The sequence below is a fragment of the Anoplopoma fimbria genome, chromosome 4 (assembly GCF_027596085.1).
Source record: "Anoplopoma fimbria isolate UVic2021 breed Golden Eagle Sablefish chromosome 4, Afim_UVic_2022, whole genome shotgun sequence".
Classification (NCBI taxonomy): Eukaryota; Metazoa; Chordata; class Actinopteri; order Perciformes; family Anoplopomatidae; genus Anoplopoma; species Anoplopoma fimbria.
Genome location: NC_072452.1, coordinates 5,578,827 through 5,595,770, shown reverse-complemented (window position 1 = coordinate 5,595,770; position 16,944 = coordinate 5,578,827). Strand labels below are relative to the sequence as shown.

Genomic DNA, 16,944 nt, shown 5'->3' with positions numbered 1-16,944 from the left:
GAAGCCAGTCTCGTGTCTGTACGCTACATATGAACTAGAGACGGCAATTTATCAGTTCATGTCATGTCGTTGAGATCGTTACCATAAAGACATGTACATAAGATATGTTGCCTAGTTGTAAATCAGAGATTGTCCTATTTGTTTAAAAGAAAAAAATGAATACAATTGATGTCGCTAATTTAAAATGAGCTTTATGACATTTGTAACTAGTTTCAAGACTGGCTCCAAATACGTAACGTGTTTTTCCTGTTCTTCACATTAGCATTAGAGCGATATTAGCATTAGCTTAGCATAAAGACTGGAAGCGTGGAGACAACCAACGTGGCTCCTTCCTGTTTACTGTTTTTTATGCTATGCTAAGCTAAGCTAACTGGCTGCTGTCCGTACATTTAGCATCCAGACACGCGAGTGGTGGAGATCATTTCATCAAACATCAGATTGAAATAGAAGTGTATTTGTCCCAAAATGTCACCCTATTCCTTTGAAACCTTCCTTTGTAGCACTTACCAGGAAGGGTTTTGGAGGGGTGAGAAGAGTGCCTTCTCCCCGAAGAAGACGAGGAAGAGGAGGACGAAGAGGAGGAAGAAGGGCTTGAGTCGCCTTTGAGGCCGAGTTCGTCTTTGAGTGAGCTAAACAGCTCGTCATGCCTTTGCATTTGCTGTTCCTCTAGTAAAGACATTTTCCCTCTCCCACTCGTGGCTGCCGTGACCGGTCCCGTCCCGTTCGTTGATAATCCCAGAACAAGGCCTCCCCCCTGGGCGCTCTGTCCTTGGCCTGCCCTCGACCAGTCCATGGAGCTCCGGGACTTTTTCGAATTCTGATGTGCGATTGCTGTTGACGACGTGGTCGCGGCAGGCGGCTGCATGGAAGTTGAAGATGAGGAGGACGCGTTTGCCATCCTCTTGTCCCCACCTACCTCTGCTCCTCCTCCTCCTCCCCCTCCACCTGTCCCTCCTCTCAGGGCTTCGCTAAAAAGCTGGGTCTCCATGGCGGGTCTCTCCGTCGTCAACGTGGTGGTGGGGGTCTGCAGGTTGTTGCTCCCTTTGGGGATTCCCACCAAGTGGCTCTGGTTAGAGTGGCTGGTTAACAGGTCTTTCATTTCCTCGTAGGAACCCAGCGTGTTCTGGACGCGACTGGCCAACGCGTCACCTTTATTAGTCTGAAAGGAAGAGAAAAGACAAGAGGGAGGGGGGAAATAGAAGAGAATTAATTAAGTCTTTCAATTTTCCTTTTCTTCAGTCTTGATGAAAAGCCCTCTTTATTCATCCGGAGAGGAGCAGGCGAGACGGATAGGGTGACCACTGACCAGACATCAGGACGAGATGATTAATTAAAACACATGCCATCCTTAAGAGGGTCCCGTCCGGGCTGGCGCAGTAAAATTAATGGGGCAGGAATCATTATTGGCTTGACCCCACATTCTCAAGCAATCACGGCTTGGAGGACAGCGCGCGCTGTGCTGATATATGGAGGAGTCGCACCTTCAGCAGCTACGCGCCAACGCAGAGATGTTCCTCAGAATAGCTCAAGAGTTCCTTTAGTGTCAGCCATTGACAGCTTCATTAATGATGAAGCTGCACGTTTTGGAAAAGGACAAGGGCAGACAGCGGGGGTTTCAGCTGATCTATATTTGGAACCGGATTCTTACAAAAAAAGGGAGGATGGAAAAGTGAAGAGCGGCAGATTATCAACCCATCTGACATTTCTTTTCTACCTGAGCGACAAATAAGTGAAGCAAATATATTAATCATGGGCCAAGTCTGAATTATGCAAGATCTGCAGCCTGTAATTTAATTGTGACATTTCCTCATGAATCGCAGACAAATGACAGGAACACTGGATCAGATCCATGTGAAACGTGGCATTGTCATTTGACTGTATATAACTTTTGTGGGTTGATCGATGGTTCCGGCCATAAAGGCGACATATCTGACAACCTGCAGTCTTCTGAACGCCCCCTCGGTTACATGGAGTGACTGTCAAGAAAAGCCACAGTGGGTTTCACAGGTTGAAACGGATGAGAAGAAGTGAATAAGACCCTTTATCTCATTTTCAAGATGTAATGAAATTGCCTGTATTTGGAGAGGTCCATGAATTCATGAATAATGAACGTTGGTTCATAAGCAGCGGGAGCTTAACTAATCGTAGCTAATATTTCTGGAAAGAGGGTCGAGTTACAATAATAATAATAATGAGTAATCCTCGCACTGATTGTAGAGGAACTTAACACCAATCATGTAGATCCGTAAGAGGCGGCCGGGGTCGATTTTGTGTGGTCAGACCCACATCTTATATACTTTGAACTTGTAGGTTTAAAGAAATAATGGACCGGTAATGAACAAGTTCCACAAGTCTTGACTTCTCTAGAAAGCTTGTTCCTCGGCTGTTTCTTGCGTGTCTCCTTTTGTTTTTCCGATGCAAACAACTTCAGTCAACCACCAAACAATGCCGTTATAACGGGCAATGATCCATGGAGATGTCTTGTTGCTGAGGAGGAGATTCTGTGTGTGTGTTTGACACTTCAGTCTTAGAAATTAGTATAACACCACCCATGCATTTGCTCTAATATAGAGTAATGTAAGCACCATTTGATGATAATTATTAGATTGCGGTGCCCTTTAGTGCCATCGTGCATGGCGACAGCCGTGGACGGAGGAGTTGTTTTTCAAGTTGTTAGTTTTTCTGTGAGTTGTCCTATCCATTTTCATGACTGCAACTAATGTGAGCAACATTTGAAGATGAATGCTATATTTCCGTGCCCTTTTAATGCAATCGCGCCTGGCGACAGCTGTGGACGGAGGTGTTTTGTTTTTCAAGTTGTTCGTTTTTTTCCCTACGTCTCTCCAGGTTGATTCTCGTAAACGCAATTTATCAGCAACGCATGGAGGGAGTTTCTTCAAATTTGGCACAAACTTTATGAACTGATTAGAATTGGGTGGTCAAAGTGACCTTGCAAAACACATTTTTGAGTTAATTATAACAATTTCCCACATATTTCTAATAGGATAAAATGGTGAAGTGATGACAGATATCAGTGTTTACCCCAACATGACTTTATAGACGTGAGACGGGAATTCTAGTTATCATTATCACATTGGTTTGATAGTAATTTATGAACCAGGAGAAACTGGAATGGACAGTGTGGTTTCTAGTAACCATCAACTCACTGATACATTGTCTATCAGTCTATAAAATGTAAAAAAATAAAATAAAATAAAAGAAAACTGGTGAAACAAGACTAAGCATCTACAGCAGGTCAGGAGATCATCAAGGTCATCAGGGATTCATCCTCCGGGATCATGAATGTACAAAACCTCGTGGTAATCCATCTAATAGTTGCTGAGATATTTCAGAGTGGACCAAAGTGCGGGCATGGCTTAAAGTTACCATGACTACCAATGAATTATCAACATAGATGCCAATCAATATTCTGTCTGCCAACTTACTGATTAATACACTACTGGTTTCCACTCTAGAGTTAGACTCCATTCGTATTGGATGGGATTCCAACAGGAACTGATGTGATTTAAGTGATATAACCCCTTCCTTATATATGTTACATTCACTGCATTTGACCAAAGATAATGGAGGGTTGTGTTTCTCTCAAATTTACAGACACAATCCTCAGGATTATCTAGTGGCTAAAACATAACTTCTACCTCTCAAGGGCTGTTTTTAACAACTACCAAAATCAATAGCCGGATGAGTCTCCTGAATTCAGACTCAGTATAACTCACACTTCCCCTGTAACATGCAAAGTTTTTGTTTGGCAAAAGAAAAGACAACCTCAAATTATTGAGATGACAATTACAGATGTCATCAATGTCATTGATGTTTGACGTAGTTGTGGTGAAATTTTTACTTTATAGATTAAAGGACATGGAAGATTTGCACAGGGCTAGAAACACAGACACTGACTGACAGGATATATCTGCAACTAGTAAACAAAATCAAAGGTGAACACCAGGTTAAAGTTCTGGGTTGAAAATGACAGATCCTTATGGTCCACACTAAAACTTCCAAGACAAATCTAGGTGACTGGAAGCAGCATTCATCTATTGTACTATCCTTCATTAAGTCACTCTAATAAAGCAAGAAACCAAAAAAAGAAAAAGAAAAAGGGCAAAGAATCAAGCCTTATTTACAAAAGAAACATACAAGAAAGGAGAGAATTGCTTTCAAATAATCTTAACAGATGTAATATCTGCGTGTGCGCACACACAATCACTACACAGCGTGGCGAGCCGAAGTTAGCTGTGAATAAATTAGCTCATCTCTTCTCCATCTCGGGCTCATGAATAAAAGATCTGGTGGCTGAAGAGGAACAGAAAACACATTTACAGAGAGGCAAAATGGAAAACAGAGGAGAAGGAGAGGATGAATACCTATGTGTGTGTGTGTATGTGTGCGACTGTGTGTGTGTGTGTGTGTGTGTGTGTGTGTGTGTGTGTGTGTGTGTGTGTGTGTGTGTGTGTGTGTGTGTGTGTGTGTGAATAGATCATCCCAAATAGCTGCTAACAGCATAACGCTCTTTAACAGGATTAGAAGAGGGATTAGCTAATAGCTGACAGAGAGAATGAACACTGGAATGAAGAGAGGGAAAGACAGAGAACGAGAGTGACGGGCACGCGATAGACACACAGGTACAAAGAGAGAGAGAGAGAGAGTGATGAAAAAATATTAACGAGAGAGGGACCGGGAATGATAAAAAATTCTATAAATCCTATGTGATAATGAAAAAGGCCTGATATAGATCTTTAAAAAGGAACAGTTCAGTAAATTCAGTCAGCACTTCGACTCAGAGAAAGTGCAGTGAGGTTGTAGAGGCCTTGGTAACCCTCAGAAAATAAATAAATAAAGAATTAAATTGTTAGTGTGGCAAATATATCAGCAGAAGAGAGAAGCAAGGTCTGCCAAAGCCGTTTCTCAAGTTTTACAGCAGTGAGAGATAAACTGGGGAAGTGTGTGGTGGAAAAAGATTAGTGGGAAAGAGGTGGAATATGAAACAAGTAAACATGTCGTTCCTTTGTGAATGATGCAGTCGTCCCCCCCTGGGTCAGTCACTTATAAGATGCATCATAGCTCCGAGTTTTGTTTGAAATACGTTAACCTTTGTGAGTCATCGTACCCCTGTTAAATTAATCCCTGTAATTAACGGCAGATGTAGAAATCCTCAGCACAGCAGTCCAATGCAGTCAGGTGACACAGACCAAAGCTCGAGAACTGTCTGCATCCCTGCTTCCGTGTGCGCGCGTTTGTGAGCGAGTGAGTGTGCACGTCTGTGTCCGTCCACGGCTAATCTCACATTCTGCTGCAACGAACCGCATAATATTTAGTGTGGCCAGTCGTGGCTGCATGTTCAAGGACCTCTCGTGGTTGTGGTGACTCACACTCTCTCAACATCTGTTTTATACTGCCATGACTGCCTGCTGATTAATCACTCACTGCTCCTTACCGGTTGGTGATAACACAGCTAAGTGCATCGCCGACCCCAAGCCGCTACTCTGTTACTAGCTAGAAGATAACGCCGTGGACGGTGTGTTTGGCTAACGGAATGGATGGTGTGTTTAGCTAACAGCTAACTGCGTGGATGGTGTGTTTGGCTACAAGCTAACGGAATGGATGGTGTGTTTGGCTAGATGCTAACAGAATGGACGTGTGTTTGGCTACAGGATAACGGAATGGATGGTGTGTTTAGCTAGATGCTAACGGCATGGAATGCCGGTATGGAAAACACAAACTACCTTTTGGCCACAGTTCTGTAGCTCACTTAATTTTTTTGTGACGGTGTGTTTGGCTAATCGCTGACTGAACCACCATGGTAAAATATTACCGCTAAGAGACTAACAATCATCAGGCGGCAAGACACACAACTCAAAACTAATGTTAATGGTGCTTTGTTTCTGCTGGATGTTCAAATTAGCCCGTTTGCTAACTAGTGACCATTTCAGCTTTATAAGCAAACATATGACAAAACAATCTCAACTCGAGGTCCACTTTTCTGAAGCTTTTGACTCTATCACACTGCCCTCATCGCAGAATCAGATGTAGAAAGATTTAACAGATGATATATCAAAGATCAGTGGGAGTATTACCGAAAGCCCTCAGGAAGAGATCCCCACATCATTATCACGCCCTAAACTGAGGTTTATGTAGCACTTTGCCCCATGAACAGAATCCTCTATGCATAATAGATAATGGGTCATGTCTAATGGATAAGCCAGCCTGATGACACATATTTGATGTATTTGCTCGTCCAGTACTTGCAAGAATGCTAATACAAATTCATTTGTTTTTTGGCTCCAATCACTGTATTAATCTAAGCTCCTTAGAAACAGGCGCTTAAACGCATCATCGACCTCGAGAGTCATCTAAACAGCAGCAGTGGTGTCTGAAATAACACAGTTCACACAGCCCAGTCCAGTCATCCAGACCCACACACACACACACACACACACACACACACACACACACACACACACACACACACACACACACACACACACACACACACACACACACACACACACACACACACACACACACACACACACACACACATCTTGACCTAACTTCAGTACCATTAATTAGTTGGAAACAATTAGTTGGAGTGTGGAGGCACCTAGGATTAGATTCATTATGAGAACAAGCTCTCTTGTGCTGCTGAACCCCGAGCAGCGTCTCAGCCAGAAGCCCCCGTGTCCTCTGGGTTCAGACACAACAGCCGTTAAACACATTCTGTCTCGATTCAAAGCCAGTCCGTCCCAAGGTCGATACACTTGGCGGCATAACTGAGCGTTGAAGTGCCTGACGGCTGCAAATGAGAGTTAACAAACCAAAATCAATTTTAAACACAGGGCCAGGAGAGTGGCCGTGGACTTCATGCATGGCTAGTTCACTTTAAATGATGGCACCTCGAGTGCCTCGGAACGGAACAGACCACAACCTCATGCTCCAGGATATTAAACTACTGGCCCCAGGAGAGGAAGAAACGGCTCCAATAGCCTGTGATGATCCATTTTCCATCATCGGCTTTATCATCCGCAAAAGAAAAAGCATTAAAGGGCATTATGGTGCAAAATAAATGTTTGGATAATTGTTGGCTAGCAATAACAATCCCCTTTCAATTGCTTTTGTGCAAGGCAAAATAGTTTCTAACGAGGCTAAATCACAAAGCTGGGCTGCTTTGAAGGAGAATGGTGCTTCCTCGCTGATTAAGATGTCGTAAAGTCACTCCGTTTCCCCAAATGAAACTCTGGTCTCAGGTAGGTCCATTCTCCTCCCGCAGAGATCGATCAAAACTTAACAGCCGAGTGTAAAGCTTCTCCTGAACGGCGACGGGAGAGCACTCAGCATCACGGCTCGGCCTGGTATAAAAGATGAGTGTGCATATGCTGTGTGCAGCTCATTGACGTTACAGTCCTTAAATTCAGACAGTCACTGTTCGCTTGACCTTTGACCCCATTTGGATGGGATTAACACATTACTGGGGGAAGGTGAGGATTCTGTAATTCAACTCATCGTTTCCAGACAGCGTTTTACACGTCAAGATATTACAGGAAAATGGTCTGTTACAGACAAAGCCAACAGTTGGAAGGAGAGAAGTGAGGCAAAGATACTGAGGTGAGTTTTGTTGGAAAAGTCACATTACCTCTTGAAGTCAAAAGTGAGTCAACTCCAATATTCATCAAGAATAAATCTTATAATTTCCATGTTTTTAACATCTCCTCAGTGTAAAAGTTGTTCAGTGATAGATGTCTGTACATCCATGGGTTCACGGTAAAGAGAAACTGCTTATAGCTATTTTGTCATTCTTTTAAGGGTGCTTCAGTGTATCAGATTAGCAAAACATTTTAGATTTCATCCATTTTCACACAAAAGTCAAATGCCACATTGATAAAAATGTAGAAGGTGAAGAAGAGAACTGGAGATCAAGTTTAAAAAACAGTAGATGATTGGGGCTGTAATTATTACCCTCATACCCCACCTCCCCTGGAGCAACACATCTTTTACACATGGCTCACTCCAAAGACATGCCAACCACCAACACCTCTAAAGCTGAATAATTAACATATTGTATCTCATTATTAAGGCCGTTTATGCACATGAACAGAAATGTTAAAAAAAGCCAATTTATGGCTTCGGGTGGAGTTACATGCTGTAAATATTTCTTGACAGTCTTTATTCTAAGCTATGCTAATCACCTCCCACATCACTCCACAGCGGACCCCAAAGTGCATTAATCTTATTAACTAACTCTCTGAGAGAAAGCCAATAAGCACATTTCCTGAAATGTTGTAGAGTAAAGGATTAAAATTACGGAAATGATCTATTTATTAAGTATAAAATGAATCAATCCCTCTTACTTTGTAAGGTTCTCCAAACAGGTTGAATCCGGTTGAGAATAGGTCTTCATCCTGTTGCACCTCCTGGTTCCTCCTCTCCCACTCCCTCCTCTTCAGGGCGCTGCGATCCGACTCCAGATGACTGGAAGGACACAGAGAGAAGAGATGCTTGTTAGCACCCCCAGACTACGGCCGACACGCCGCCTGCCACCAATCGGACCCGCTGGCTATTTAATGAGCATTGCTAAACAAGTCTTTTTTGGACCTGCAGGGAGCGTTGGCTGATATTCTGCTCCCGCTGTGTGAATAGAGTAGCCAGTAAAGGCTAACAGTAAAAAACAAAACGAAAAAAAAAACAGGTCAGTCTGAAAATGACTCAACCTCAAGGGAGAAATAAATAAACCAAAACTGAATGCTGGTTTACGTTTCAAAGCAGTAAGACTGAAGAATCCAACAGAGGATAAGGAAAAATATCCAACTAGATTTATGAAGCCGAATGGTTTGTTTAAGATCACTAATAATATACAGACACTTGGTACTGAATGAAACCCGTCCCTGGATGTGATACGGCCTTCATTTATCTCACGTCAGACACATGCTGTCCTCCACTAAAACTCACATCCTGATAATCCCTTCCCTTTTAAAACCATAAAAGGTGACCCGAGTGTTTGTTCTTGAGAATTGATGGCATGCTTCCCGTTTCTTTAGAATCAGCTCAGCGCTGTGTTTAAGTGCTTATTTTTACCCTAGACTTTTGCATGAACTCCAGCGGTCTTAAAAATGTGATTTGTAAAGGCTGCTTGACCTTCAAATTCCCACGGAGAGCTTATCCCATGCTACTACAGACCCCTCTGCTGACATGAGGGTCAGACCTTTTTAAAAGCTAGTGCCCATAGTTTTTGGGAAGCTTCTTTCTGACAGTTTGTTTTGTTTTCTTTCAAAACAAGATCAGCCAAGGTTAATTTATTGAAAAATGTATGATGAATAAATAGTACTAAAAGGTTGTTTCGGTTAAAGCTGCTCTTCTTTTTGCTGCAAAAAAAAAAAGTATATTTACATAGCAGATCAATACCACACTCACACCACATGGAGCTAGAGGCCGGGAGTCAAATAGCTTAGCTTAGCATAAAGACTGGAAAGGTTTAAACAGTTCTCCTAATTTAAAAGTATGCCCTGAATGCAACCTATAAGGCTGCAAACCCATTGCATCTAATTTACGTACACAAACAAAAAAGATATTTAACACGACAATGTGTGGTTTAACATCCAAATGTTTGTTTTGCTAAGAAATAAGTTACTCATGTAACTCATCCTAGAACCACAAATGAATGTTCTTACATGACTGTTTCCCCCTGCTTCTAGTCTTGATGCTAAGCTAAGCCAATATTCTCCTGGCTCCAGCTTAGCACAAAGACACAAGAGTGGTACAGATCTTCTCATCTAACTCTAATAAATAAAGAAAGAAAGAAGCGCACCCCCACGAATATTTACCTATTCCTTCGTACAGCCCGTGTTATATTAATAAAACGCATTAGGCCAAAACTCAAGACATTAAATTAATGAAATAATGAATGAGCTTCTTTTCATATACAGTCCAAAAGGGGAACCAACAAAAACTTTATTTAACACAGCAATAAATTGTCTGTTCCTACAACATTAGCCGGAGCTCAAGAGAGGCAACCCTTTCACAGGGTTTCCATTTATAATAAGGTCAACATGATGTAACATATGCCATTAGCCCGGTGCTTTCATTCATGAGTGCATTCGTTTTTAACGTAGGTGGCCCCCAGTGGGAATAGGTCCTAATCCAGGCAGTGTTTATGACGGGCTGTACCCACTGAACCAGACCGCAGTGTGTCCCGTCACGCTGTCGTTGGACGGATCCCGTTAAAAATTTGCTTTTAATCTTTCCGCATTCTGTTGCGAACTGTGGATTTCTGTCTTGGAAAGCTTGAATTATTCCTTGTTGGTACGATTCAAAATTTTCTTTTGTTAAAATGTGAGACAACGGAACATTGAACGACGTTGAGGATGATTGGACGGTGGTCTGCGGGGAATAGAGAGGGGGCCGTGAACCCCAGGATTTTTGGAACATTTTTCAGTACGTAATCATGTATTTTTAAGCAAAACTCCCTTTTACTGCACTGTTACCAATTCACCCTGCCCTCCTAAACTTTTTCAGTCACCAGCCTCCTCTGAGAAATCTTCAAGCCGGCAGCAAACTCACATTCTCACAAGTACAAAGCATGTGTGTGTGTGTGTGTGTGTGTGTGTGTGTGTGTGTGTGTGTGTGTGTGTGTGTGTGTGTGTGTGTGTGTGTGTGTGTGTGTAAGCGTGAGTGATTATGCGCGAGGCTGTGGCCCGCCGACCCCGGAAAGGGCATCCTGTTTTACCACATCCACCGGCGTGAGATGAGACAGGCCGGCTAATTAGTGATCAACACAATTAGGAAAGAGTCTCTCTTTTTTCTCTAACCAGACCTTGCCTTCAACATTTAATCCGTCAGCGAGATGTGAGTGGGAGGGAGAAGGTGCGTAGAGGCCATGAGAGGAAAAAGGAAAACTCACAGAGACCCATGGGAGGGCGGGAAAAAAAAAAAAAAAAAAAAAAAAAAGACCCAGTTCCAGGGCAACAGTTTCTTAAAAAGGAAATAAAAATAACAGAATGATGAAAGACAAGAGCGGAGGGATGGGGGAGAGGAAGAGCGAGAGGAGGGAGCAGTGGGAATACCAGACAAAATGATTGGCAGGTTAGGTGCGTGTGTTACGGCAGTGTGCGTGGATGAGATGGCTGTGCGTGCTGGGACCGCTGGTCGACATGCGCATCGTCTGTCAGCGCAGAAAGATAACTGACAGAGCTGTCACTACGACAAACACACGTATACACACACACACACACACACACACACACACACACACACACACACACACACACACACACACACACACACACACACACACACACACACACACACACACACACACACACACACACACACACACACACACACACACACACACACACACACACATATATATGCACACAGTGCTGCAGTCCCATGCCACAGATCACTGTCTCTGTCTGTCACACGCTAGACGTTCACACGGAGGGAATCAGGTCAGACAAGGTAATTAACACATCTAGGAGGTTTTTTCCCCCAGCGTGCCTCAGGAACGGAGTGCGACACTACCTGTCACACGCAGGTTAATCTGCCGCAACGAATTTACAGGTTTTTAAACCAGAGTGTAAGATCAGCCAAGTCAGTAAGACTGTTTAATACACAAAAAAAACTCCTGATTTAACTTAACGCCAAACTGTTTGTGGCTGAAATAGACTGCGAGTCAGAGTCTAGAGACTATGGTGTGTGCAAGTGGTGCTGGGAGTTCTAGCCCTGGTTTGATCTGACCACCATGACAGGAAGAGGTGAAGGTTGGCAGGTCTTGGCTCTAGGAATCTTCAAAATCAGGAATACAGGGATCCAGAATTGTGGACTGGGATGGCTCGCCATCAACTTCACTCAACTCAAATAAAACCTGACCTACAGTTACTGACACAGCCAGAATTCATCATGAGTCGTCTGTCTCGCTCAACTACCAGGGAAAGTTCCTTCCTTTAGTTTGAAATTCATGGGTAAAATAAAAGCTAAAAATGTATCCTATTACTTAACAATGCATGTATGTGTTCAAAACCGAGCGGGGTTGGTTCATGCTAATTGACAGACTTAGCATAGCAGCAGCAATCATTTATTTACGGCTGACCATAACAGACTAACCAATTTGAGTACCACTCTTTCCCTCGATAGGATTCAGAGAGCAGGGCCACTTTAGCAAACATTAAAACAAAGTACATGCTGTTAAGATTCATATTTCACAGCATTTTATCAAAGTTAGTATTTTTCCAGTTCAGCGGCTGTACAGTGTCCCCCAGCGTCTGACTAGCTTACGCAGTTTAGCCATGTCTATGTCGAAGGTTGGCGAAGTCATGACCCGCCCTACGCTGCCTCTGATTGGCTCTAGTACCCGATGCCTTCGTTGCCTGGGTTGGTTAGGTTTAGGCATGAGGGTGAGAATGTCCGGGTGTGCCAATCCGAGGCCGAGTAGGGCGGGTCATGCCTTAACCATCCAAGAAAATATAAACACCTGCAGTTTGATTGACAGAGGCATTTCCGTATTATTAACCGTTTTGTGGCCTGTTTTCATTGATGCCAATTTAGCAATTTAGCAACTTGTCATACTACCCAGGCCTCTTTTATGGTCAAAAGTCACCTAGCAACAAATTTAGCTGATTTTAAAATGGATTTTTAGACTCTGAGGAGTGACTAAAAATGCTATAACACACACATTTTCCCTATAAAAGAACCAAAAACAATTAAAGCCACTTAAAACGGCCATCTATACTTGTTCATGTATAGTTTTTACTATTTAGGTTTTAATACATAACAAGAAAATAATAGAATATATAGAATAAAATCAAGGTGTTTCTGTATTTGCTTTTGTTTGCCCTATTTGCATTAGTTTACTTAATTAGCAGTGCTTTGAGCTCTCAGGGCCACCGTAGCTTCATCCACATCAGATGAAAAAACTATTCTCAGTTCAACATTGAGCTATCAATGTTATCTGTGTTTTGATCAGCATCTTCATATATTCAGTTTTTTGATAATAGCACGTTATTAGATCAGAGATGGCTAGTAGCTTACCTAGTATTAAAATAATACGACATCTACTCTACAAAGAGAGAAAGGAAGAAAGAAAGATAGAGGGATAGATGACGGACAGACGGATGGACAGATGGACGGTGTGGTGGGGGATTAATAGCAGTGGTGACATCAGCAGTGGGCATACTGTTGATGTTGATATTTTCTCTGAATCAAAATGTAGCGATGGCAGCTTTCTTCCCTACCACTCTGCTTTCCGTCTGTGTGTTAATGTGAGTGTGTGTGTGTGTGTGTGTGTTTGTTAATGTGAGTGTGAGTGTGTGTGTGTGTGTGTGTGTGTGTGTGTGTGTGTGTGTGTGTGTGTGTGTGTGTGTGTGTGTGTGTCCTGAAGTAATGCTGATAGCCAGAGTAAGCTCTGGGAATTTAATCTCAGCAGAGCTATGCTGTGCTCCCCTGATAACTAAACACACACACACACACACACACACACACACACACACACACACACACACACACACACACACACACACACACACACACACACACACACACACACACACACACACACACACACACACACACACCAGTGTCTGAAACACAGCCTCATAACCCTCTCAATTCACTTTCACTGCACAGTACTTCAGTAACACGCTCTCCCTTCCTCAGCAACTGCTACTCGAGTGCCCATTAGCAAGGCACTGAACTCAGCAGGCTGCCATTAGACTACAATTTACATGTTCTAAGAATGAAACTTGTAGGCTACCATGCACAAATGATGGTACTTATTTTGATAAATTATATTTAGTTATATTATGTAAACCAGTTAAAAAATGAAATCCGTTTCCAACACACTGCACAGCAGCCAGATGTGTAAGCTGGTCAGTGGGTTGAGTTGAATATGAAGAGGTTTCTGTGTTCTGTCGTCAGCAGAGGAGGAAAAAGGCTCCGTTCTGCGTATGTCATCATGAGAGTTTCTGGAGCTGCTTCATTGGAAATCAACTGGAGCCTGACTGTGTGGACTCACGCTGCATTCGGGTCCTATGGGAATAACTGTCAGAACAGTTCAAGGCAGCCGCCTGGAATCGTTTTTTAAATCGTTTTGAAGCGATAAAGACATTTTGTCTGCGAGCCAAAAGCAGAACCCGAAAAAACCAAAGAACCTAAAATGGATTTCAGTCGTCGTCGTGTGTTCGTCATCAGAGAAACAAAATGCTAATTGTCCACATGAAAGCAAGCAGGTACAGTCGATAATTCCTTCTGTTTCTACTGCTTCACATCAGGGATGTCATTTTAGAGTTCAGAATATAATTTCACATTTACATACATATGTATATACACATACACATATATATACATATATATTAAGACAAAAGACACTTCATTTTAAAAAAGTAGAAAGATTTTCATGCTGTTATGTTTCTTTGTTTATATACATTGAAAAATGAACCAAACTTCATAAAAACGTCCCTTGTTAATTACGAGTCTTTGCTATTAGAGATTCAAAAGAGGCAATGGCCACCATTAATTTGACTTTTCACCAAAAATATACTTTATCTGACTCTTCCAATGACTGAAAACAATCTCTGTAGCACCGTTAAATCCTGCAAGTGCAAGTCCACATTTTTCTTTGAAAGTACCTGATGGTACAAGACACCTGTCTCATAATAAACAGAGCTACAGTGGTGACACTCTGGTGATAGTTTATGCCACCAATACTTTATGACAACTTGTTTCCAAAAAGAAGAAAGAAAAGAAGAACTACGTATTATTATTTTTGGTGTATAAAAATACATGTGTATGATTTTGTAGTGTTAATTTGCCCACTGCATCTCTAGCATCAACCACTTTGTTTTCCCCTATATGCTCTTCATTGGATTAATATCATCACATAAAAACTGAGGCTCATTGTGCACTTCTAGGCACATTTTATTAACAGTTTGTTCTCCTTCTCACCTAAAATAACCAACCCAAAACTAATTACGCAGATCTTAAATTGAACATATCGCCAAAATGAATCTCAAGGCTCTCGGAAGGATCTATACAAATCACTGACTTTCCTCATGCAGGACAGTTTCCTCTCCCTATTCAGACTGATGGATTGTTCCGAACAGAAGAATATCTTTGCTCACATTGAGAATCATGTAACATCTGATGAGCTTTTATCCATGGGGCTCAGAAGTGGATTGATATTCTTGCTTGGTATTTGACAATGCCTCTATTGGCACGATCTTTCTGTGTCCATGCAAGCTGATTATTATTTCCATTATTCCAAAGTTGAGCCAATTTTGTCATTTTTAAATGATATTCTATACAATTCCATATTTGGTAATACCATCCTTCCTCACTTATTCAAACTCTCTGTGGAAAAAAATCCCTAATTAACCGGTTTAACTGTTTAAAATTCACCCGGGAGGAGGTTTTACCCCAAGACATAACTGTATCTATCCATCTAAATTGCAGCGAGCTAATTACTTCCCGATGGCAAGTTCCCGGACGCCATAGACTCGCTCCTATTCATTTTTCCACATCACATGTTGTGGATTATCTTAGTCATTACCACAAGCTGAGCTCACCTGCACTGTTCAAAGACCAACAGGCACGAGTCTTCTTTTTACTCTTTTTGTACAGCAAAGATTTAATGGTCCATGTCAACAAATGAAAACATCATGTAGCATAGCATGAGCTCAGGCAGAGGACGGAGGTCGGTGCCACAACATGCAACCAAGGAGCTGAAACGCTAACAAAATGCCATTAGCTAGCTAAAAAACGTTTATTACAAAACATCAAAGGATTTTTTTTTGCAGCATATGTCTACCAGGGCTGCAGTTGATAACAAAAATGATGATGGGATGGGACAATTTAGCTGTTAGCGAGCTAATGTTAGCTATGTGTTAGCAAGGTACTATGGTTATCTTAGGCACTTAATACACTTAATGGCTTACTGCATAGCTTTTTCATGTATCCACTTTCTACTTTAATGTAATAGAGTTAAAAATTCACTTTATTATTTCTCATTTCCAATTTGTATTTTGTGAATTTTGAGTGTTAAAAAGCCCTGAAGAGATTTTGGCATTTTATTTCCTTGTGAATTCTGTTTTTGAGAGACATTTTTGATATAATTAAGCTTAATGTCTCAACTAGTAATACTACAAAGTAATGTCATATATATTTAGCTGAGTACACATTGTATTTGCTGCATTTTAAGTACAACAATCAAGTCTTTACTGCACAATGTTGTTTGGCATTGTTGAGGGAGCAGATGTGCAGAGAGAGAGAGAGACCAGAAGGCAATTCATGTGTTGTATATTGTCTTCTGCAGGAGCAAATAAATGCTGGAAAACTATCTTTTGAGTTGTCTCCTATCATGCCCTATCTGTATTTGTTACAGTAACACAAGTTGTATACTGCATACTGTTGCATACTACCAAAACCTTGGCAAGAGGCGTCACTTGTGAAAATAAAGTTCAAAATGATATTAGGACAAAAGGGTTGCCCATTATTCCTACCGGGGCCCTCACAGCTTATTGCCTTTATCCTCAGATTTTGGGTTTGGCAGTTAATAAAAACGTAGTTCTGTGTTCCCTCCCGTTTCTAGGGCATCCCACCACAAAGCAGCTTTAAGCCATTTTTCTGTTGTTTGCTAGAAGATGAAAGTGACAAGGAGTACCCTTCAAGCAATACAAAGTGAATGGAGAGCGATTCATTCATTTCCCCTCCAGAGTGGGCGGGACTTAATTATGCTCTGTCTATCAGGGGGCAACCTCCGGATCTGAAAAGTGAAGCCAATGCGGAAATGCCTTGAACTTGCAGTCTTTCTACTGGCCATTATGGGGCGACTCCTCTGATTGCAAACATAACTCTTATTGTATAGAATGCTGTGGGAAAATGACGCTACTTCTCACTTGATTTTTACCTCAGTAAGAATTGTAAACATGAGTTTATGGT

The 16,944-nt window shown here is 41.9% G+C and overlaps 1 protein-coding gene across 1 annotated transcript in view; it reads right to left on the bottom strand.

Annotated features, from left to right (window-relative positions):
• The window catches only part of aff2 (AF4/FMR2 family, member 2), a 114,491-nt gene extending 102,163 nt beyond the window's left edge, over window positions 1–12,328 (bottom strand). Inside the window, 4 exon segments of the mRNA XM_054598171.1 lie at window positions 508–1,159; window positions 8,367–8,432; window positions 8,434–8,487; window positions 12,281–12,328. Coding sequence (XP_054454146.1) covers window positions 508–1,159; window positions 8,367–8,432; window positions 8,434–8,487; window positions 12,281–12,328 — 820 coding nt within the window.
• Between the last annotated feature and the right edge of the window lie 4,616 nt (window positions 12,329–16,944).